Here is a 24000-nt window from a genome sequence, read left to right on the forward strand (position 1 = left end):
TACGCCAAACTTGACTTTGTGGTTATAAACTGTAGTGACCGGTAGAAACGAAAAGCTGAAATAATAAACCACCAATACTGTCTCTACCTAAGAGCCCGGGCTCTTAGGCACCAGGTGGACAGTACACTGGTGGGAGAAGAAATGTCGTGCTTATTACAGTTTAGCGTATATCTCGTACGGTCTGTCGGTGCATATTTTCAGACTGGTGGAAAGGGTAGTGCGGCCACGGATGATTTACACTCCTGCTGTGCCCTCCATTTAATAGCAGGGGGATGGAGAAAAGTCGGTAGAGAGCAGTGCACACAGAGCTGTCACAGAGGACTCGTCCAGGGGTCCCAGGACTGACCAGAGTGGCCTCTGCACTTTTGAGTCAGAGCTGGACCAGGCTGTTGAAATTCGAAAGCAGATTAAAGCTTTTGGACAGATTTGATCTATTCTGCTACTGGCTCATTACCAGGAAGAGAAACAGACTAAAGGGATTACTTCGTGATGAATTTCAGCGCTTACGACTTCATTGAATTGATGGAGAGCTAAGTCAGATACCTTCACAGTTGTACTAGTACTAAAAAGATTAATACTTGGAGCTCTCCAAGCCTGGAGCTTTCTAAGATACATTGTAAGGACAGAGATGAGATGGCTATAACAAGTCAAGGAATATGGAAAAATCCAGTGAATTATGAAAATAGAACACATAAGATACAGTTCAGATGATTTATTTTAGAGGCCTGTGATGTCTTTAAAAAGTCAGGAGTCAACTTTCTTTGCTTAGTGAAATCTTGATGGCATTTGCTAACTCAGTGCTTTTAAATCAAATCCTGGAGTCAAGCTGAAATAAGGCCCTACCGGTTCATTTAAATGGCAAGTGCTGTTCAGGTGAGATGTACATATGAGATTATGTATATGAGATTACACATATTTGGGTGTGAATATCCCCTCCTAATACCCCACTTGATATCTCCCATCCCCTACAAAACAGGAGAGCAGGCCGCTTCCCAGGTGCGGTGTGTTACCTGAACACTGCACTATTTCTTTCCTGTCTTGCAACGAAAACTGTTCCTTGTTTGCTCTTCCCAGGTCACCGACAAGGAGCAGGAGTTTGCTGCTGCAGCTGCGAAACAGCTCGAGTATCAGCAGTTTGAAGACGATAAACTTTCTCAGAAGTCATCCAGCAGTAAACTCTCCCGCTCTCCATTAAAGATCGTCAAAAAGCCCAAAAGTATGCAGTGCAAGGTGGTCCTTCTGGACGGCTCGGAGTACACCTGTGACGTGGAGGTGAGCGCACATTTGAAAACATCTAGTCCTAGATGCCGACCGCTGTGAGATGTTAGTATTTCACCTCCAAGCTGCACCTTTATTTTCCCAGAACCTGGAAAATTACTTGGACCTAGTTTCTAAATACAAAACTATTTCCAACACAAACAAGAGATCAAATTACTAAAAATATTGACACTGTCCCCCAAAATATTACCATTAAAACTAAAAGATGATTTTATATAAAGATGGCACATCCAGCACTTTCCATGACAGGAACAAAAAACTGGAGTCTAAAAACATCAACTTTCCTTTAATATCCTGGCTGTGGACCAGTAATTCAGTGAGTTTTATCGTTTCTGTTTGCATAACTTATGGCCACATCACTTGGTAGAAACTTCCAGATTCTGTACCTCATGGAGGTGGGTGATTTTACATGCCTGGGACCCGTTCTGGCTTGAGGAATGTATAGATTTTAAAATACACATGGTGGTGACCGTTGAGGTTCTCTCCTTTTGGTAAAGAAGCTGAAAAACTTCCCCTCTGTTGGTGGTGGCTACAGAGCAGTTTCCATCAGAGATGTTTGGGAGGAACAGATGTGTGGAGTCACAGCCTCCTCCTCCTCTTTCTTCCTGACAGCCTCGTGAAGCCAGCCTGAGTTCCCACATTCCCCACTCGTTTCCTCCCCCTTCCGCTGTGTGGCAACCCCGTTATCCTCCTGGCTGTGTTTTGCATACTGCACCTGTGTGCCAGTGCTGTTCTTGCAGGTTAAGGTTCAAACTCATTTCATACTGCTGGTAGACTCGAGGGCGGGGACAAGGGGTGTATCACCTGATGACTGCAAGAACATAGAAAAAAGTATATTTAAAAAATAATCCTTACATGAAAAGTTACTTGGTCTGTCATTGACTGATTCGTAGAACATTTTAATCATTACCAGCATTGAAGTGTGGGTTTCCGAGGAATTCACAAGGTTTTCCACACACAGATCCATCTCCTACATTTGCTGGCTCTGCGTTCAGTTAATTTCTTGTACCAAAGTGTTGAGTTGCTGATTTAGACGTTAATTCTAGAATCGGAGAGGCTTCACTAGCGTAGCTGCAGCCGAGCTGTCCCGTAAAGCTCCAAGACCTTTCAGAGCCTTTCGAGAGTCCATTTTGCCAGTGTCCAACTGTGGAAAAACTGATCTAAGAGCAGCTTTGCCCCTTAATGTTGAGGAGAGTTTTCTGTGGATTGGGTCTGCATAATGGACTAAGTAAGGTAACCCGGCAGTCTTCTCCTCGTGGCGCTGACAGTTTTGTAAGGAAAATTACAGTATCTCATGTAAGGGGCACAATGACCCAGTGCCAATCAGAGAACTCACACTGTTGATCATTCTGCTACCTTTAATTTACTCGCATGCTCAGGCTCATGACTGTTAATCGCTGTGGTTTTGACGCAGGGTTTTTATTTTCTACCTGACAGGATACGATGCCTCTTTACTTTTCGCATTGTTGTACGGATTTGGCATGGCACAGCCATGCCAATTGGGCCAGATCTTTTCCCTTAGGATAAAATATCTTTTATAAATTTGAGAGATTCCTACAAGTAGTTTTTCTAGGCTTTACAATCTTTGGCCGGCAGAATATGTCGAGTTGCCCCAGAGACATGAGTAGTAGAGAAGCAGGACCGCTGCCGAGGTCCTTGTGGAGCAGAGGGAGGCACGTGCGGCCAAGCCCGGCAGGATTCTGTGTTGCTTGAGTAGGAAACGAACTGGGAATCGGTGCTGTGCTTCTGGGGAGCCAAGAGCCTCGCTGAGAGAGTGCATCGACAGTGCCTCTCGTCTGACGTGATCTGTGGAGCGCCCGGCCTGGTGGCGGAGTCTTCGAGGGAAAGCCCAGGCCCCCAGGTTGAAGAGTGTTGTCCCAGGAAAGGTGCCCTTCAGTCCGCTTTCCTCTCAGCTGAGCTTTTGTAAAAGCACAGAAACACAGCTACGTAGGTGTTCTTGAGGGATAAAGAGCTTTAAAACACTAATGTCTTTAATCCTAGCACTCTGAGAGGCTGAGGATTGCAAACTCAAGTCCAGCCTGGGCAATTCAGCCACGGAGGAAGACCCTGCCTCAAAACAAAAAGGGTTGTGGAAGTAGCTTAGTGCATAGGCCCTGGATTCAGTCCCCGGTACCAGAAAAGAAGAAAGCTTCACTCCATTAGAAAGGACCGAGCGCAAATTAGAAATGCTTTTGGTACTTAGTGGCGGTTTGAGTAAGACTCGCCTTTGGGTTTCGGTGGATTCCTGACTCAGCCGGAAGCAGCAGTGCATCGTAGCTGCCAAGGCCACGTCGCAGGCTGCTTCCCTGGAGGTGTGGTGCTTGATCTGCAGAAGGCGGCAGGGCGTTGGTTCTTGAGCTGGGCGACCCGTCTGCAGGACAGTGATTTGCTGATATGTGCTGAGAGCTCCAAAGCCCCCAGAATGGGGTGGGCTAGGGCTCCTGGGGCTTGAAGCTGTCCTCTTGTGAATGTGCCCCCCACAAGTTCCGGTGCTGGAAGCTTAATCCTGGGGTCCGCATTAGTGGCACTTGGAGGTGGGGAAGGAATGGGGATAGGATGAGGTCATGGGCATGGGTGGCCATGATGGCATTAGCGACTTCCAAGAGGAGGAAGAGACCGGCTGGCCCCCTCGCTCTGCGTCACCGTGGGACACCGCCATCGTTTTACAGGCAGCGACAAAGTGGTCGCCGACGCCCACGCCTGCCCTTGGGCTTCCCCACCTCTAAAATGGTGAGCCAAGCGCTGCTGCTCCTTCCCAGCTAGCCCGTCTCGGATATTTAGTGACAGCAGCAGAAAACAGTTCTTTTGACTGACAAGTGAGGGTGAAAATACTTGCCGCACAAAGGTATCGTTGAAAAGATTGAAGCAAATCGCACACCTCTGGGGGAGGCAGCTTGCTGTAACTGGGAGCTATTTTATAATGATAAAAACAGTGATCGGCCCGGAGCTTGCTTAGCAGAGAGTGAAAGGATGGGGGTGACCTGAAGGGGAATGAGGAGAGTGCATTAAGTGTGGGGGAAATAAGATTTGGAGCGGGCGGGCGATATAGCTCAGTGGCATGAGCGCTTGCCCGGCAAGCCTGAGGTCATGAGTTCAATTCCTGGTACCAAAGAAAAGAAAAAATATACTCTGGTTTCTCTTCAGATCGTATAAATCTTTCACCTTTTTCCTTTTAAAGATTCGGAGGGGACGAAATAACCCTCCGCAAGGTGGACCACTTGGGAAGGTGGTCGCTGAAGGGCGGATGTAGCATTGTTTATGCTCAGACAGCAAAGCTAAGCGGCTCAGGAAGTCAGGGTTTCAGTGAGAAGACTTCTATGTGGCTGCCGTGGCCTTCATGGTGACGAGCGCTCCGCTGTTAGAAAGGTCTGAGGAGCAGCGTGGGTGCACGCAGAGAACCGCCCGCCCCTCAGACACGGTTCAGACCGGACTCTGAGCAGGCCTCTCTCTCTCTCTCTCTCTCTGGTGGAAAGAAGGGGCCACAGGCACGCAGAACTGCCGCGGAAGGGCACCGTCCGCTCCCCAGTCGCGGGCCTTGGCTTGTGGGCTTGCGGGACACGGGAACAGGCCGGGCTCGTCAGTGTGTTTAATAAGGCATCCACAAAGGCATTTTACATTAATGAAATTTTATTGTAATGAAATTTCTCTGATGGCTTACTTAATGCCTTCTTCACTTCCCCATCAAAATCAACAAGGCTCAACTCTGCCGTGACTTTATTGTGGGAATGATAGTCACCTCTGAGGAGCCTTCTGCCAGCACCCCCTTGCGCACAAGCACGCACGCGCACGCTCACTCTGGAGCAGTTTGGTTCTCCCTCCCTTGGAGGCCACGCCGAGGCCTCACCTCCTGCTCAGCAGTGCGCAGCGGGAGGGGGCAGCGACCCGGAGCACACCACGGGGATGTGTGTGCAGACGGGGCGGGTCAGATTGGGCTCTTTGATAGAGCAGTGAAATCATAAACGCTGGGCCCCTTCTGAGGCCTGTGGTTGACCAGACTGCATGGCTGAGGGCTGGGGGCGTCCCTGGAGGTGGGTTCACAACCTGGAGTATGCACTCCCAAGATCAAGGTGGCCCCAGCAACATTTTTTCAGGCTACCCAGCAGTGCTCCTGAGGAGTCAGATCGGGTAAAGAGATGTTTGGAGCTGGTTCGGGATGTGCTGCGATCATCTCACAGTTTCTGCTCGGGAGGGAAATGCCTTGAAGTTGCCAGGTAACCCACCCGGCTTAACTGTCTATGTCCAGCTCCCATGTCGCGTTCTCCACTTACCTGAGATTTGGATGGGAAAACAAATTCAGCAGCTGACTTTTCCAGCATCTGTATCTACACAGAGTATTATTCATGTGCTAAAAATGCCTTCCAGCCCTTTTGGAAGTTCTTGACTGGGCAGCACCTAAAACTGTTTTAATTCAGAAATTTGATTAGAACACCTGTTCCCTTTCTGGAACTACAAGAAACAATAAATCACTGTAAAATATCACGGAGTTGTTTTTCAAAGTCCGGACTGCATTGAAGATGCAGAGGTCACAGAGATGCTGACTGTGTGTGGCTAACTTTTGCCTTCACCTGTAACCCGCGGCGCTTCTTGCGGGTTTGTGCCCAGCGGATGAGTTGCCATATCTGTGAGCTGTGCAAGCACCGGGCGCATCCAGCAGCAGCTGCAGTTTCCCGCTTTCAGCTTGCTGCTCCCGGGGACCGCAGAGGAAGGAAGGGCATTAATTAATTTTGTTTTCTTGTGTGATGGCTCCTTGGTGCTGCCACGGAAACTGCTCCACACAAGGGCTGTTGACACGCAAGGTCTCATTGACCTGACAGGGTTATTGTTCATTTTGCTCCCCGAGATTCGGAGGCGGTCCTCGTTAAGGTTTGACGCAGGCTGACCTAGCTACTCAGATGCCTCAACCTAGTCTTGTGGTCTTCCTTTTCAGTCAGTCGCTTTTCATAGTCCGTCATGATGTAGACACGTTCTGTTAAACACTCTGGAAAATACTAAGGTTGAAAACAGGAGCACTTACATCAAGACATAAACACAGTCAGAATCCTCTGCTGGGTCGTGTGCTGTGGGTTGTGTTTTGGAAGTGGAGCGCCTGTGTCGTTAGGTGACAGGTGCTGTAGGAAAGGTAGTCACTGAGGGACACTCCGTGCGTTTGTACCCACTCACCATGCTGTGGTAAGCCTAACCAAGGATTCGTTTCCCACTGTTAATGTTGTGATGTTGTAAGGGTGAAATGACTTGTTTTCTCCTGGCTCCTGCCGCCCAGGCTCTTGTCTGCACGTGGGTTTTCTGTTCCCGAGTGTTTTACCTTTATCGCTGCTGCTGAGGTAAGGATGGGAGCCTCCTCTCTCTGCATCCAGGAAGATGGGTAAGAACGCTGTTGTCCCCCACTCCCAGAGGACGGCGTCTTGCTTGGCTTCATCATTCCTGCGGTTCCGTGGCTGGTTTTTCACACAGTAGATGTATGCTTCTTGTTTGCTGAAGACAGTAGTCTTCCGGGTTGAAAATAATCCAGATTTTCTGGTGCTCACCCTGCTGTGACTAAAAGTTCAGTGTATACTTGATACTTTTATATCCTTTACTTGCTTGGAGTTGACCTCGTCTGCACACTTCCTCAGCTTTCCCTCGGAGACTCACAGGTGCCCCAGGAGGTGTCCTTTAAATTCCCTGCTCCTTTGGTGGCCATATTCCCACCGTGTGATGGTGCCTTGTCCATTCGCCGGTCTCGGTGGGTCCCTCGCCCTGGGCGTGGGTGGTGGGCACTGCTCCTACAGAAAGAGAACAGACTGTCCCTAAGTTCCCACAGTACCCTGGGATCCCGTCAGGGACCGAACCCCTGCTACACCACTTCCTAGGCCTCACCCTAATCGACTTCCTCGCTGTCCACACCGGGCAGTGCCAGTCGTGCCCCGCTGGATGGTGGCACCCTGCGTGCTGCTCAGAGTCCAGGCCACACTTAGCCCCGGGCCCAGGTAGAAAAGTAAGTTCTCTGCCTTAGTCCTACACAGTGCTCATTTCCTCCCTCAGCACGGAGATCTTCCCAGCACAGTGTGGTTCAGGGAACCACCTGAGCTACAGCACCAAAGCATCGAAGTTGGGCTGGGGGTGTGGCTCCGTGGGCAGAGCTTTTGCCTCGAGTGCCTGAAGCCCTGGGTTCCATCCCTAGCACCACAAACGCCTGCAACAATAACAAAACAGCCAAAGGCTGTAGCAGCAGAAGGAACCAACTGAAGTCTACCATTGTGGACTCACTAAATCGTAGAAAGAAAAGGAGAAAGATCTGTCTTAAATACTGGTTGTCACACTGAAGAAGCAGATTCTTGATAACTATTTATAATTCAGAAAGCAACTGGCTTCAAAATAGGTCCTTTTTTATATTTTTAGTTAGTGTAGGGGACAGTAGAAGAAAGAGGGACCCCCAAGATCTATCTTCTCTTTCTGCTCTTCCCTTTCTTTCCCCCTTTTCTTATAGCTGGAAGGCCTGTAAACCTCGCAGTGGTTCTGCAGAGGCCAGTGCCGGGGTACGTACTTTTCATACACTCGAGTCCCACAGTGGATTAATGTGGTCTCCCATGGAGCAGCAGGGTGCACAGGGTATGAGCAGATCCCATTAGAGAAAGACCAGTGCTTGGCGGGTAGAGTGTCATTTTCCCAAGATGCCTTAAATCTGATTAATAAAAATGACCGCTGCATTTTGGGGTTGGCTACACCCTGATGACAGAAGCGCCTATGTGGAGAGCAGAGCTTGGAAGCAGTGCTTCTCATTTTGACCGGGAAGAAAACAGCTGGAGAGAAAGAATGCAGAAACCCTTCACGGTGGTTCACGGAGCAAGGTTCAAGGCTTAACTCAGCCCTCTGCATGCACAGAGAATGGCTTTAGGCAAAACAAGGCACCCTTGTTATCCTGCTGTCTCAGCCACGTTCCTCTCCGCTGAGACACAATAGCCAGTACCTACAAGGTAATGAAGGAGAGGTTTATTTAGCTCACAGTTTGTGGAGGTTTCAGTCCACAGTCAGCTGGCTCCAGGGCAGGGGGCTGTGGCAGAGGGGCCTGGTGGAGGAGGGCTGCTCAAAGCATGGCGGATAGGAAGCAGAGAGATGAAGAGAGGAGCTGGGGGAGCTGAACCCTTCCAGGCCACACCCCCAGTGACCCCCCCCACTTCAACCAGACCCCATCTTGTATTAGCAAGTCAGCCAGATAGTCACCTCGCCAATGAGCACATAGTCACCTCGCCAATGAGCACATGAAGGTCTTACGACATCTAGATATAAGCCGTTACACCTTCCCAAAAGGAACCATTTCACCATCTAGTGATTCATTTTCAATTTTCCTGATCAATTGGCAGTTTATTTCATAATTGCAGCATTTTCCCCAGGCATGACAGGGTATAATTTTCAAGATTATAGCTGATGTCCTCTTAGTTAGCATTTAAATTGATGCCTTTTTTTTCTTGATGGTCCTGTTGGCCCCTCAGAAAGTTTAGAAAGTAGGACACCGGCATCAGCCTGAAGAGTAGAAAGTCTCTTGAATTTCCTATCTCTTTATTTTCATTACTCTATTCCAGAAAAAAGTGTCTTTGACCTTGTGCCCACATGCTAAGGCTTATACACAGTACCTCTGTCCTCTTTTTGGCCTACAGAATTGAGATCTGGTAGAAGTGCAGGTTGTTAGAGTTGGAAGAGGACATAGGCTCTAATTCAGTCCTCTAGAGTACGTGATGTGGGAGGGTGTCCTGCAAAATAGAGAAGGCGGTTCAGGGCAGACTGGTGTGAAGGGCTGTAGGGACTGGTAAAAGCGTTCAAGAGTCAGTGCTCATGGGACCCCTCACACAGAGATGTGGGCGTAGTAATCTGTTTCAAGATTTGGCTTAAACAAATTCCTCCGAGTCCAGTGTCCAACTGACGTATGCAGAGAGCTAGCGCTTTTTTTTTTTTAGCTTTTGTCACAAAAGGATCATGGTGCTGTTGATTTAAAAAAATTTTCAAATGGAAGAAGATAGTAAAATGCATTTGTGAGCACCATGTGGTTTTACTAGTCTTGTGATCTTGTTAATGTTTATAGAAAGGAACAAGGGAAAATCAGTCCTGATAACATTTCGGACCTAATAACATTTCAGTCCACCGTGCTGTTTGGATATGGCCGTGGAATAAGCCAGTGGGAGGTGGAACACATGACAGTGTGCAGAGGACAAAGAGCTGCTGAAGTGTTGTTTGACGAAATGTAATCGTATTTTCCCTACTTTTTTAATGTTAGTGTTGGAGAAGCCATGGCTAATATTTACTGGTAGAACATAGACTACAGGAGCCACTTGGACCCCGATTTCAAGGCTGAGGGTGTAGTTGGCGTCGTTTGGGGCTGTAGGTACATGAGGAAGGAACTGCTCACCATTCTTGCCAAGGTGTCTTATTTTACTTCTATCCGGTCATGCTCTCAAGAGTTCCGTGTCAGGCAGAAGCACTGAGAGCATCGATTCGAGTCACTCTGGCAAACAGGGCCATTTTCAACTTCTAAATGTATTTAAAACGTAGAGTCAGCTTTGATGAGTTTATCCTTTCCTAAGAGCTGGGGACTTTAGCAGAGAAACTTGCCTTGCTGGTCTTATCCTGCACTGCTCAAAAATATCTAGGCTGCATTACAGACAGGAGAGGAAATGTTGAAGTCTAATGTTACTTTTGTATGTGTGTAGTACTGGGTTCGAATCCAGAGAGTGCTAGGCTATACCCCCAGTGCCCATTAAAATTACATGCAGGATCTCCTCAAGTTGTCCAGGATGACCATGAACTTGCCATCCTCCTGCCTCAGTCTCCCAGACAGCTGGGATGACCACCCATGCACCACCATGTTTTAATTTTAACCAATTCATCAGCAGCAGAACTGGTATTTAGTATTGCATTTGAAAGGACAGCTCACATCCAGGCTTTTCAAAATGTGTTTACGAAGCTCATAATGTAAACATACCCTGGCAACTCAATAAAATTAGGCAGGAGTTGTCGTACAGTGGAGTAAGCTTTCCCAGTCTATTAAGTACCTGAATTTAGGGAAGGCAGGGGGTGTGTCATAGCATCGGCCTCAATGACATCTTGCTATTGTCATTCATTTGTGAGTTACTCATCCCCCAAAGCCCTGAGTTTCCGGTCTGTAGATGAGAGCTCGCAGGGCCGTGGGGAGTAAGACAGAGGATTTCTTCAGCGGCCTGGACACTTCCGGGTCTGCAGTGGCTGGCAAATTGGAAAGCTTCCCTCTCTCTGGAATTTTCATCCCATGAAACAGCAAGGGTATTCTTGTAGAACTTAGCCTTCAGGGACATACTGTAAATATACTCTGTAGAGTGGTGGGGTTTTTAGCACTAAAATGGTATATCACAGCCTCTGTGCTGGCTAAAGATTTATCACCGAACGACATATTAGACATTGGACAGTGTCCCGTACCTGAGAAGGTGAACTGCATTGTGATTCTCCACTTCTAGTTTTTTAACCCAGAAGCAATAGGATCGGTGTTTTCCAATCAGCTAATCATGAACTGGGCAATTTTAAAAATGCCCCACAGCATTGACAGATATGAACAGGAAGTGACTGTGTTTGTGTTCCATATTTTTTTAAACATCCTCTCACCAAGAAGCGGGTAGGTGGAGAAAATGTGATTCTTCTCCACTGTCCACATCGAACCTGCTATTTCCCGCTAGACTCCCTGGTTTTCCTGATTGCTGTGGCAACTACTCTCTTTCTGCCGCTTGTCACCTGAAGAGTTCTGTGTGATGCTGGGTTTTCACGAACTAACTAGGGGCACTCAAGAAGCCACTGAGCAGAAGGGAAGGAATGAAAACCGGCACGGTGCACCACTTCGCGTCAGGACAGATCCTTTACATTCCCACAGAACTTTCTCTCCTGCCTGAAGAAGCTGGGTGTGGCTCCTTTTTGGCTTCAGGCTTTAGGTTTGAAAAGGGGCACATGTATGAAAGCTCTGACAGTACATCTTTAGCTGACAGCTATAAATACTCCTTGGGTATCAGCATGCCTCAGCAGTACTCCAGACTGCAAAAAATGATAAATGGCTCTCCAACCCCTCCTGGCAGGGAGATGTTAATTACTAGAAAATGTTGGCTGACGATCTGTGCAGTGGTGTTGAAGGGAACATAAAGTCAAAGAGCATTCATACATTTTATTTTCTAAACGTTTTATTTTCAAATTATACACAGGATACATATGTGATGCCTCCCAGCATGCTCACCCTGTGGGCAGGCAGGTGGGGAGATGGGAAAGGTGAGCCTTCAGAGGGCGGGACACACCAGGGCCAGAGAGAGGGCGGCGGGGCTGGAGGAAAGATTGAAGCCCCCGGAAGGCGGGTGGGTGTGCTGATTGGCCAGGCTCCAACTGTGCTGCTGGTTACCTGTTGTGTATAACACAGAGCCTTAAACACAGGAGCTTAAACTGGGGCATATCTATTGCCCTGCATTTCCCACTGGCCAGACGTATGGCCTGTTTTATTTATTTATTTATTTATTTATTTATTTATTTATTTATTTATTTTTTGGTACGGCCTGTTTTAGCTGCTCCGTGCCTCAGAAAGCAGAAATCAAGTAATTTGCAGATGGCATGCTCATCCAAGGGGCAGCCTCCAGAAGGAACGAGCCATGTGCTCCTTTGGGAGTTGGTAGAATGCGTTCCCTTGGGTTGTAGGACTGTGGTCCCTGCTGTCTTGCTGGGAGTTGTTGGGGAGCTGCTCCCCGCTGCCAGTGCATTCTCAGGGATCCTTGTCTTGAGCCCCGCACTTGATGCAGCAAAAAGACCCCACACATATACCTTGCTCTGTCTCTCCTGGGAATCTCTCACTCCCCTTTATCTTTTGGGGGTCAGGTTTTGAAATGGGGCCAACAGGCCTATAGCTGGCCCCCTCGGGCATACAGAGTCCTTGAGAGTGCTTCAGGTTGCTGAGACTGAAAGCTGGGGCTCTCCAGTCACTCATGGCAGGGAGCTATTGATGGCTAGAAAATGCTGGCTGACCACCTCCCTTAGCGGTGTCCACAGCGTCATCAGTTTACAGAGCTGGAACAGGTCAGGCCTCGCCAGACAATGTCCCTGCTGAAGGGCCAGCTGCCCGCAACCAGCCCTACTCACGGAGGGGCTCCCCTTGTTCACAGCCCCAGACTGTGCAGAATGGGTACTCTGGAAAGGCAGGGAATCTTGGACCCGCCTAAGAATTCTACTGCAGTGAGAGGCGCTTCTGAGGGAGATGTTTAGTTCATTTGTGTTTAAAACATTTTTCTATTTAATAGTATTTGGAGGGGAAAAGACTGAAAATTGGGACATTAGTTTTATCAGAGCAGTGAACCAGGCAGGAGGCACTGAGAACAGGGACCAAGGCAGTGGGAACGAGGAGAGGCGCGAAAGGAATTACTCAAATTAGTTTTTAAAATGTATTTATTTATTTAGCAGTTTTGGGGATGGAATCCAGGGCCTTCACGCTGAGCCACATCTCCAGCCCTTTTTATTTTTTATTTTGAGACAGGCTATTGCTAACTCACTAAGTTGCCTGGGCTGGGCTCAAACTTGCACTCCTTCTCCTCAGCCTCCCAGAGTGCTAGGATTACAGACCTGTGCAGCTATGCCCAGCCGAGATGATGGATTTTAAAGAACTGTCCAGAAAATGAGCGGCCCTGATACACTGGATAGGTGTGGGGAATGTGATGATAAAGACAGCAACTGACTGTGACTTTCTGCTGCTAGAGTGTAATACCCAAAACTAGATACCTTATGAAGAAGAGAAAGTCATTGACCCTCATCTCTGGGGGCTGGGAAGACCAACAGTGAGTGGTTGAGAAAGAAGAGAAGAACGTTAGTAGCAAAGGTCTGGGAGGTCCTGGCATTTAAAGCAGGGAGTGGTGAGAGGTCAGTCAGAGCGCCCTCTGCCCTGCCACACCCAACACCTCCCTGACTGATGGACCTTCCAGTATCCAGGCTTCTTCCTCGGACTTGCCACGCCCTGGCTCCCGGATGGGCACATTGGCCCCTGGGGAGACTGAGGTTAAGCGAGGCCCCTTCACGCCGTCCGCAAGGAGTCTCCATGAGAAAAGCATTCCTGGTATCACTGCTAAGCGCCACTGCCCACCCCATGCTCTTGGGTGGAGAGAAGGGGAAATGGGAGACAGAGCCATCGTTAGAGGCATTGTCCTCCTGTGTGACTGACTCCTGGGCCTCCCTCCAGCTCATGGCTAGTCCTCCTGTCTTCTTAAAGTAGGGGTTTTGCTCTCTCTTTCATTAGAATTTCAGTTCCACAGATGAAAACTAGGATGAGATGAGAACTATGATATTACACTGCATCTCAGGAATGATTGATCCTGATGTGTCTTTGAACAACTTAAGATAACTACTAGTAGTTTTACAGCAGCATGCTGATCACTGGGATTTTTTTTTTAAGTCACAGCTGTTATACTATAAAGTGTGAAGGAATGAGGTGATTTAGAAAGTTCTCCTAAAATGTTTATCTCAAATTAGAAAAGATAAATCCCGTAAATATAGCTTCCAGCATTTTCCCCATTTGGGCTATGTTGACTCCCACTTTTTTTCAGATCCCCTCTGCTTCTCCGTCTTGTCCCCTCTTCTTCTCCCCTCTTCCTTCTGCTCCAGGTCAAAGCTTCCTGGTCTCGCTCCCTTCCCAACAGAGAAACAGAGCCATCTTTGTCTTTTTCTGTTTGGTGGTTATGTGTGATCTGCAAGGGCACCAGCAACTTTCTGTAAGTTTGTGCCACTAGAGGTCACAGAGAGGTCTGACTCCATTGTCCCAGACTGCACTTCATGGAAGCCTTTTATGGAAACATAGAACATTTCTATCAGTAAAATTAGCTTCCTGTAACATGTTGGTGTGCCCCTAACTGTCATGGATATTTTATGTCCACATGAAGGGGATTGAGGACTTCCTATGGCTTCTCTTACAAGATTGACCATTTCGCTAGCATTGACCAGTGGTTCTCTCCTGCATTCTAGTATGAGGAGAGTTGTACAAGTGGCAAATTAAGGTGGCCAGGCTGGACATTCTCTCATGATGTATTCTGGTCAGTGGGGGTTTCTTCTGGCAAAGAACAAGATAGCTTTGTGGCATGGGAATGTGAGTGTTCAATGTGTCAGACAGCTGTGTCTGACTGGTATGCACATTTGGGTCATTTTCTAACAAGGGTAAAAGAAAGCCCTTTCTCTCAGTCACACTCACCCTCAGGAATGTACCTTACTTTCCCCGCTGCTGCCTGTAGAAGTGAGTGATGGTCGGCAGATGCCCACCAGCACAAGGAGCTGGTTCTTGTTACGATGTTTGGAAATCTGGAAGGAATACAGAGACTTGTTATTCCTTATGGAATGCCATGGTGACAGCAAATAAGGTCTCCAAAGAGGCACCACGTTCTTTAGGGAAATGCCATTACACTGAGCTCGTAAAGCACATGAATGATTTTAAATGATTACCCCAAGTAAAATGCTTTCATTGCTCTACTTACTCATTTTAGAAAAAGAGAAAAATACTGCCCAGAGTTTCATGGCACGCAGAGCTTTCTTCAATAGTACAGTCAAGAATTTGTCGTCATGCAGGGACATAAAACAAAGCAAAACACATCGCCACTGTCAAAATTGGAAAAGTACTGTGTTTCAAAAGAACAGTTCATTTCAATGTGGAGCTTCTGTTATTCATAGTGCACTGTGTTTTAACCAGGACTTAAGAGTGTTTCATTTTACAGAGATACACAGTATAATGGAAAGAAATAAGTAGGAAGCAGGACTGAGAGAAGGTGAGCACAAGAGGCTGGGAGGCAGGGTAGTCAGCAAACCCGTCCCACGCGCTCTAATGGGTGCAGAGGAGGAAACTGTGATGCAGTTTCTACACCGTAAAAACACCTCAGTTGTTTAGCAGGACCCCACTGTAGCCCTCTGAGAGCTTTTCCAGGAGTGGATTGGGAATAGCCACCAACAGTGTCTCCGTGACTGTTATTTCTCTCAATCAAAACTGTAGGGGGCTTTAAGTAAAGATTTTTCTGTTTGAGAGTATGTTTCACATTAACTTCCAAGATATGGCTGCTTAAGATATTTAGGCAGAAACAAACGCACACAGATGGATAGATAGATAGATGGATAGATAGATAGATAGATAGATAGATAGATAGATAGATAGATAGATAGACAGACTATTTTTAGACACCAGAATTTATTCTGGATAAAACTGGAGAATGTGGCATGGAAGCGGAGCCCAAATGGGCCCCCTGTGACCCTTCCCAAGTTGACATGGTGGCACCTTCACAGCAGATGGGTTAGGCCTGCAGAGTGACGTTTCCCTAGCGATTTCCTGGAAGGATGTGTCTTAGAGAACCCAAATTAGAAGCTGTGAACCTATTGACCTACTTGACAGAAAAGAGTGGACAGCAGGCTCTGAACACAGCATGCTAAAAAGAATACTAAGCCCGTTACAGCTGAATGTCAGGATCCACATAAACACAATATCTAGGCAGTATTTCAGAGCTGTATCTTTTAATAGCAAGACCAGAAATGATTTCCTTTCATGAGATGTGAGAACTTGGCTAGAACACATTTATGAAGAGATCATATCCCTTGTGCAAGGACTGGGCCAGAGAAGTGCCTCACATACTCAGATCTAAGCCATTGTCAAGACACAAGAAGACTCAAGATCCCTAAACTATACTTTAGTAGAGCATGACTTCAATGATTAAATCCCATAAAAAGCACTCATAGAGAATTTAAGATTAAGGAATATAACATCTTCTGTGCTCTTCAAGATAACCTCAAAGTCAAATATATGCCCAGATATGTAAATGAGTCATTTCCCTTACAGGATTATTAACTTTAAACTCATTAAATATTGTGATCACTACAAAAATATTGATTTCCACGTGAAAGCCATTTGGAGGCAGCCAGAACAGTTACATGCTTAATAGTGAATACTCCAAGCTGCTCTTCATACTTAGGTTTTTATTCTCTACAGTTAGATGAGTGGGGAGAATATTCTTCTTAGTTACCCAGAAGTTTCAAATGAAATTTTAAAAGGAAAGTCCAAGAATAGCCCAGAACTACACATAGAAATGTGATCTCCATTCATCATAAGACTATACTTGCTAAGAAAGTTGTAGCAAGATGCAGGTCCGTTGGTACGGGGAGGTTAGGCTGGCCCAAAACAGTTTAGTAAAGGCGGGTCCTTAAAAACCATGAACCACCTTATATTCTGCTACTTGTGAGGGATACAGTGGATGTAAAATGAAAGTAAGAAAACTGTATCAGTCAGCCTTCTTGTCACTGGGACACCACTAAAGGAAATGAGATTTACTTGGCTCATGACTTAAAAGGGTTCAGTCCATGGTCAGTTGGCTCTAAGGGAGAAATGACATTTTGGAAGGATGTGGCAGAGAAAAGCTGTTCAGCCAGGAAGCAGAGAGAGAAGGAAGGAGACAGGGACAAGAATATCCCTCCAGGTCATGTGCTCAGGGTGCACCTCCAACCAGGCCCAACCTCCTGATAGCATAGTCAGCTCTGAATTCACCCTGCATTGATCTGCTGGTGAATATAGCACCCCTGTGGTCTTAGACTGGGGTAGGTGGTTTAGATCTAAACCATGGCCAGCATGAAACCATAGCTCAGGATAACTTACTCTTTGAGCATAATTTGATAATTGAGAAAATTATCAAGAAGTTAACCCTGCGGCATTAGGAGTAAAATTTTTTAAAAATTAGGCCTTTCATTTGTGGAAGTAAAATACTCTCTTCTTATCAAAACAAGGAGAGAAACTCAACAGTGCAGTTCTAGCCAGAACATATTATACACATGGAAAAGAAATATGAAATATTGGTCAGGGCCAAATTTCAAAAATTACAGCAGTGTTAAAAAATTTTGAAGCAGGAAATCATCCCAGATGTATTTATTTAGCTTGATTTTCTTTCCTGTTTAACAAAAAGCATCTACTCAGTGCCAGGTGCTGTGATACCCCTGCCCCAAGTCGACTGTCAGTGAACTTAGTGGCCACCGTGACCACTGTTCAGATAGTAACACAAACAGATGTGCAGTCACCCCTGCACACCTGCAGTGTGAGAGCTGTGAAAACGTCTTCTCCAGGGCTTGTCCTAGTACTAGAGACCAGTGATGGACACCTGAGACGGGGCACTGGGCATGGATCCAAAGGCTGATAGGTAGAATGTTCCAGAACAGCACAGTAGTTCTTGCAGACTCTTCTTGCCAGGAGGGATTCTGGGAGAAGGTGAGATGCTGAGGAAGGCTGACCAGTGGGAGTGGAGGGCAAGGGGAGAGCATTGTGGCCAGGAGCCGTGGGGGTGCTTCCCACCTCACACCCTGGTTCCCCGTGTCCCAGAAGCTTCTCACCATGGAAGCCTGATAGCTCACTTCTGGCCTTCCCATGTAGATTGATTGTCTCTGAGAGTTTTTAACATTTTTTAAATTATAAAAACAAGTGAAAATCTTGCATGCCTGTATCTGGTTATGTGTGCAACCATTTTGAAGAGGACATTATGTAATATAACCATTGTTAATATCCTATCACCTTGTTTTGAAATTCTGTATCATTTTTATTGTTGTCTATGCTGCTTTATGTATTTGTTTTTGTTATTTGGGGTTTTTTTTCTTTTCTCTTTAAAATGAAAAACAAAATTTATATGTATATACAAGGATAGCTGAGATAGGTGTATTGTATGTCTGTGGTTTATTGAGAGGAACAGTCAATGCTTAAAATTTTCTTTTTTCTTGACTAGTTTTGCATGCTTGAATCTGGTGATCAGAGCGGCTGATCTGACAACAATAATATGCAGTATAAGAACCATTGTTGAGCTCCTACCATCTTGTATGGTGAAGCTCTACATCATTTCCAGTGTTGTTTATTATTATTATTTGTTACTGTGTTTGATTGTTTGATCGATCTTACATTCTTATGTCTAGACTGAGCAACTTTGTTGAAGATAACAGTAGGTAATGTAGCAACGATTGTTAATTCCTATCATTTTGTTTTGAGGTCATGTATCATCTTTGTTGTTTTGTGTGTTGTTTTGATTTTGTCTTCATTGTTGTTTTGTAAGTTTTTTTAATTTTTAAAATTTAAAAAAACACTAAAAAAAAAAAATAAATTAGATAAAGTCAAAGAAACAACATCCCTGGACTTTGACCTTGTGGCCTATCCCACCACACCAGACCCTCGTTAGGCCAGGAGTGAGAGTTAGATTGCTGTGTGTGATCTGCAGCATCTCAGAAGAAGGGGAGTGCAGCGACCTGACTCCCCAGGTCCTGAACTCTGCATAGGTTCAACCCTGCTACAACTTGGACATGGTTGAAGTGTGTCCCCACAGGTTCACATTCTGGAAACTTGGTCCCTAAAGGACTGTGTGGAGGGCAGAACCTCTAAGAGGTGGGCTGGTGGGAGGGAAGGATCACTGCCCCCCTCTTAGGGATTAACACTAGTCGGATGAGTGAGTCAGTTTTCTTGAAAGCAAGGCACTGGCTCTTCTGTACATGGTCCGGCCCACTAGGGGAGGATACAGGTACCAAGTAGCACCGGGCATCAGAATTGTGAGCCACAGAAACCTCTTTACTTTGTGAGATCCCTGGCCTCTGGTGTGCTGTTACAATAACAGAAAACAGCCTGAGTGAAATGCTGACCACAGATGATCCTCAGGAAAGATAGTTGCGCATAAAAACATAAAACACCAGCATGATCTGAATGAGTGGGTCACATTCTACTTCTTGCTTGACTAGAATGCTCATCCTTTTCCTGTAAATAAAAGAACATTAGAATCATTTGTTGGAGGGACAGCTGTGCCTGTCCTGTGGTTGTTGGGGTTCTGGGGATGGAGCCCAGTGCTCACTCCGAGCCTCACCCTAGGCCTGTGTGCTTGCTTTCAGTGTACTTTCTTTTCCAAATTTCATTTGCTTTACCCTTTCCCGCTCTCCGTGATTGTTACGTATGACCACTTGCTGGTGCTGACTGTACACTTCAGTGATTTTGACCACAGTAATTACAGGAATGATGAGCTTAGCCTCATGGAAGAGCAGTGGCTGCTGCTGCTTGAGGTTGATGAGCTGTTAGTGCTGCCGCAGTGACGGGTCTGTGTGGCTTCCGCCCTGCCTCTGCTGGCCCGAGGAGACAGAGCGTCTGATCAGAGTCCAGAATGAGGGCCAGGGCTCCTGTTGTCTTAGCTAGCTTAGCAGCCTCCTCCCCATGGACGGGCAAAGCGGATTAGTGCTGGCTTTTCAGGATTGTGAGCTCTACCAATGCTAAGCCACGATGCCCTGACAGAGAGGTATTGGCAAACAATACCTGGCTTTGACGTATGGTCCCGTCCATCCCCATGAGTGGTCCCCATGGAACACCTCATTGTATCACAGACAGCTGGACAGCATGTGCATAGAGAGTATCACAGTGCATTTTTCCTCCCCTCTCTCTGGTATTTCAAACACTAATCCAAAATGTAACATGGTCCAATAATAAGGAGCCTGATCTAAGTATCATTTACAGTGTGACCCTCTGTGGGTCTGATTGATTGATTGATTGACTTTGTTAATGAACATTGAATCTAGGGCCTTGGCCCTGTGCTATAATCCTCAGCACTTTTTTTTTTTTTTTAAATTTTAAGACAGGATCTCAAAAAGTTGCTGAGTTGCCCAGGCTGGAGTGGAACTTGCGATCCTCCGGCCTCAGCCTCCAAGAGTGCTGGGATTACAGGCATGCCCCACCATGGCTGGCTGTCCTTTTTTTTTAAACCAGATGTTCAGGGAGCTATGGTGGCTGTCCTTTCCTTTTTAAACCAGATGTTCTGCCTGGGGATATAGCTGAGCGGCACAGTGCCTGCCTGGCAAGTGTGAGGTCCTGAGTTTGATTGCTGGTACAAAATAAATAAATAAATAAATAAATAAATAAATAAATAAATAAACCAGATGATTTATACTTACAGGTTTTACATAGCTTATAAGACCCTTTTAACTTCAAAATTTACCTCTACCTGGTAAGGTGATACTTAATTATATTTTTTAGTCATGCAGTGCTTTATATAATGACCCTGTGCTCTTTCTCTTTTGCTTACTCATGCCCTATTAATAGACTGAAACAGTTGAGGGGAGGAAATGACACACGCTCACTTAGTATTTTTAAAGCAATGACATTTTTCTGATATCATTTTGATCATCAGTGCCTTATAGAATTAAAAAGTGACAGAGCTGTAAATCTGCACTCGTTAAATTCATATTAAAGTCATTAAAAGTCATATTTTCATTCTCAGTGTTTGCATTTCCTGCAGCTCTTTATTTGACCGAATGAATTATAAATTACAATTTGGATTTTATTTGTTTGCTTTGGGTTTTTATTTTTTTCTTTCTGAGTCTCAGAAAAGAGATTAGGTCCTTCCTCTCCCAGGGAAAAATTCTCAAAATTCCACCTGCGTCAGAATTTGCTGATGTGTTACGTGGTGCAAGTTCTCTTTCGGACGTTCTTCTCTGTGGCTTCCCTTTCTGCATTCCTGTTGTACACACTGGCTTAGTGACTGGGATCCTCGGCAAATGAACGGCAGGAAATGTTGTCTGACGGTTCTCCGCTGGCATCTCCTATGTGTGCTGTGAAACTCTTTGTGAAAAATCAAGCCCTGTGTTTTTGCTGGCCCAGAGGAGGCACACTTCCCCGGGAAGCTACTATCTGCCTCACAGGGCCATTCTGAGTGCAGAGTCTGACCTCAAACACAGGCTGAAATTGCTACAGCAAATGAATCCAGAAACCTATTATGACTGGAAGAAAAGGACATGCAAAAGAAAGAAAAAAAGATAGAGGGGCTTAACATGCAGTAAGGGACTTCTGACATGTGCCAGGGGTATGTGAGCCCCAAATCTCAGTCAAAACTCCCTCTCGGGTTTGGCAGTGTTAGAGGCCATGTCCTTGATGATACACACCCACCCCCTTCCTCAGTCTAAAGTGTGCCACAATGCACCCCTCTGCCAGGTACACGTTAAAAACCACTGTGTGTGTGATTGTGAAAGATAACGGAATGCACGCTGTGTCACTGATGATAGTGTTTTTTAGCAGTTCTCTAGTTTGACATAATGAGTAGGGAGTTTTCATAAGCGAAATGGAATGATACGTTTCTTGTGATCACATCACAGAAGAAGCGGACTCTCGGTACTAGTTAGTCTTCATCCTCGACAGCGTTAGAGACTTCACCGGTCTCCTGATCTGAAAGGCTAACAGTAGTTAGCGGCCTTGCTAACGGCCTGCTGGGCAGGGTGCTTTCCAGGGATTTGCGTTACTCGTGCAATAACGTGAGTAAGCGGCGACACAGTTTCTGTTTTATAATGAGGATGTGGAGACACAGAGGTGGGCTAACTGGTCTAACCAGGCAAAGCTAGTTAATTGCAGAGGCAGAGCCTGGCCTTAAACCATACTCAGAATAGCGGGGAAGCAAACCTGAAATAGGTAGGAGTGTGCATTCTAGTGGTGTTTAAGTAATGTGCATGAATTCTACTTTCCTAATAATGTAGACACAGAAATCAATCACGTGATCAAATTTTGTTTAAAAACTCATGAGGACCAAGACAAGAAAACTTGTCCACGTTCCTATTTGAGCAGAACACTGCACGTGTTCACTGATAACTTGACTAAGATGGAGTATGATACACCTGTGAGCACGCAGGGTCACACCAGACCCACTGTCTTTCCTTACTGGATTTGTCTCCACCTCTTGATATTTCCTAAGCATGAATTAAAAAAACAAACACATCCACCCGCTCTTGGGAGCCAGGCAATTAGGGAAGCATGGAAGCATAATGTGCGCCTGTAATTCCAGCATTCTAAGAGGCTGAGGCAGGAGGATCTAAAGTTCAAATCTAGCCTATCCAGATCTAGAAATAAAAGCACTGGGGATGTAACTCAGTGTGAAGATTCTTGGTTCAGTCTCCAGTATGTGGGGGGAGGGATTTAAAAAAACAGCATTTTGCATCAAGATTAATGCAAGATAATGTGAAAATCAATGCATTGTTTGAACTCATGCCTGTGCACGTCCGAGGCCTGTAAGCCGAACACCTGCCGAGTGCAGACACTGTATCAAGGCAGTGCAAAGGAGGGACAAGCCGGGTGTGGTGGCACACACCTGTAACCCCAGCACTTGAGAGGCTGAGGCAGGAGGGTTGCTGTGCGTTCAAGGCCAGCCTGAACTACATAACAAGATCCTGTCTCAAGAAGAAAAAATAAAAGAGGGGAGTACAGATGGGACTATTTCTGTCTTCAGGGAGCAGAAATTCAAGCTCACAAAGTACAGGAATCATTTAAGAATGTAATTTCCGAAACAAAAGTTCAGTGGGGAAGATACTTGATAGAAAGAATGCAATCCTACAGCCTTGAGACGCCCCCGAATTTCAAAATAGCTGAAATAAGGGCACAGAAGTATCCATTTCCCAAAGGTTTGCAATGTTGGCGTCCAGCATACATTTTTTTGTTTGTTTTTTGGGTTTTTTTGTTTGTTTGTTTTTTTCCGGTACCAAGAATCGAACTCACCACCTTGTGCTTGCCAGGCAGGCACTGTGCCGCTGAACTAAATCCTCAGCCCCAGCATACATTTTTGTATCAGCGTGAGTTGTTTAACTCTCAGCCTCCATAGGAAGAGGGTGTTTTTGCCCATTTGGAGTGTGACCTCAATCAGAAGTGCACACATGAGTCCCAAGTGGCCCTGGGGCACCCTCCCTGGTACCGAGGGTCAGCTCTGCTCCTGCTGTTCTCCTCACCATGGGGTTGCTGCAGCTGTGCCCCTGGAGCCCAGATTGGAAGGCTGGAAGATGACCTTTAACTCAACACGTTTCCACAGAGGCTAAACCGTCGCCTGGTAGAGGCGTGGCTTTGGGAGACTGAAAACAGCACATCTGTCAAGCGGAGCCGGAGCAGGTGGTCCCTGGACTCTCGCCTCTGCACTTGTCACCTGCAGGAAGGGGCGACACTGGCAAAGCCAGAAGCTCGGCCGGCGCCACATCCCCCGTGCGGTCCTCCGGGGCTCTGTGCAGGGTGTCGGCCTGTCAGGCACTCCCGTCGCTGCTAGGGAAGATGCCCAAGCTCCTGCTCTACTGGAAAAGAAGATTTCCAGCCATTTCTCCCATATTGTGGGGTCCTGCTTTAGTCATAGAGCAGGTCTTGCATAGAGAAGGTCAGGGCATAGTTCAGCTCTCCAAGGGGGAAATGTCACCTCCTTAAATAAACAAAGCTCAACAAAATTCAAAGCTTTCTGTTTCACAGGAAGATTTCTGTTGTAGCTTTAAATGCAAGTGAAGAATGGTTGCACTACTGGTTTCTGTTGCTTTATTGAAAGGAACAGTTAATGTTTGGTTGTTCGTTCAATCTTACATGCCTGTATTTATCTGAGCAACCAATTTGAGGATATCAATATGTAATACAACAACCATTGTTAATTTCCTATCACTTTGTCTGAAATTCTGTTTTGCTTGTATTGTTTTTGTGTTATTTTATAAATGTATGTGTGTGTGTTAATATGTTGTCATTCTTCTATCTTTAAAATTTAAAAAAATAGATAAATGCAAGTGAACGTTGGGTGGGATTCAGGGTTTCATGACCTATGATATCTCATTGTGTCGGCGCATTTGGCTGGTTTACTCTTTCTTGAGAACTGTTTCCCGTGCAAGTTGTTTGGAAGGCCGTCCTGACCCTCATGGGACGGTGCATGGTAAAGCTGCTGTCTCACACAGCTCAGAGTGTGG

General features: G+C 46.2%; 1 protein-coding gene across 21 annotated transcripts in view; it reads left to right on the forward strand.

The window, feature by feature from the left end:
* Positions 1-24000, forward strand: part of Epb41l3 (erythrocyte membrane protein band 4.1-like 3) — a 215160-nt gene that overhangs the window by 134352 nt on the left and 56808 nt on the right. For all 21 annotated transcript variants that reach the window (XM_013517088.1, XM_013516964.1, XM_013516834.1 and 18 more), the window contains one exon: positions 1075-1272. In XM_013517088.1, coding sequence (XP_013372542.1) covers positions 1075-1272 — 198 coding nt within the window. The remainder of the gene's footprint in view (positions 1-1074; positions 1273-24000) is intronic.

The sequence above is a fragment of the Chinchilla lanigera genome, unplaced genomic scaffold (genome assembly GCF_000276665.1).
Source record: "Chinchilla lanigera isolate Chin_1 unplaced genomic scaffold, ChiLan1.0 scaffold00001, whole genome shotgun sequence".
NCBI lineage: Eukaryota > Metazoa > Chordata > Mammalia > Rodentia > Chinchillidae > Chinchilla > Chinchilla lanigera.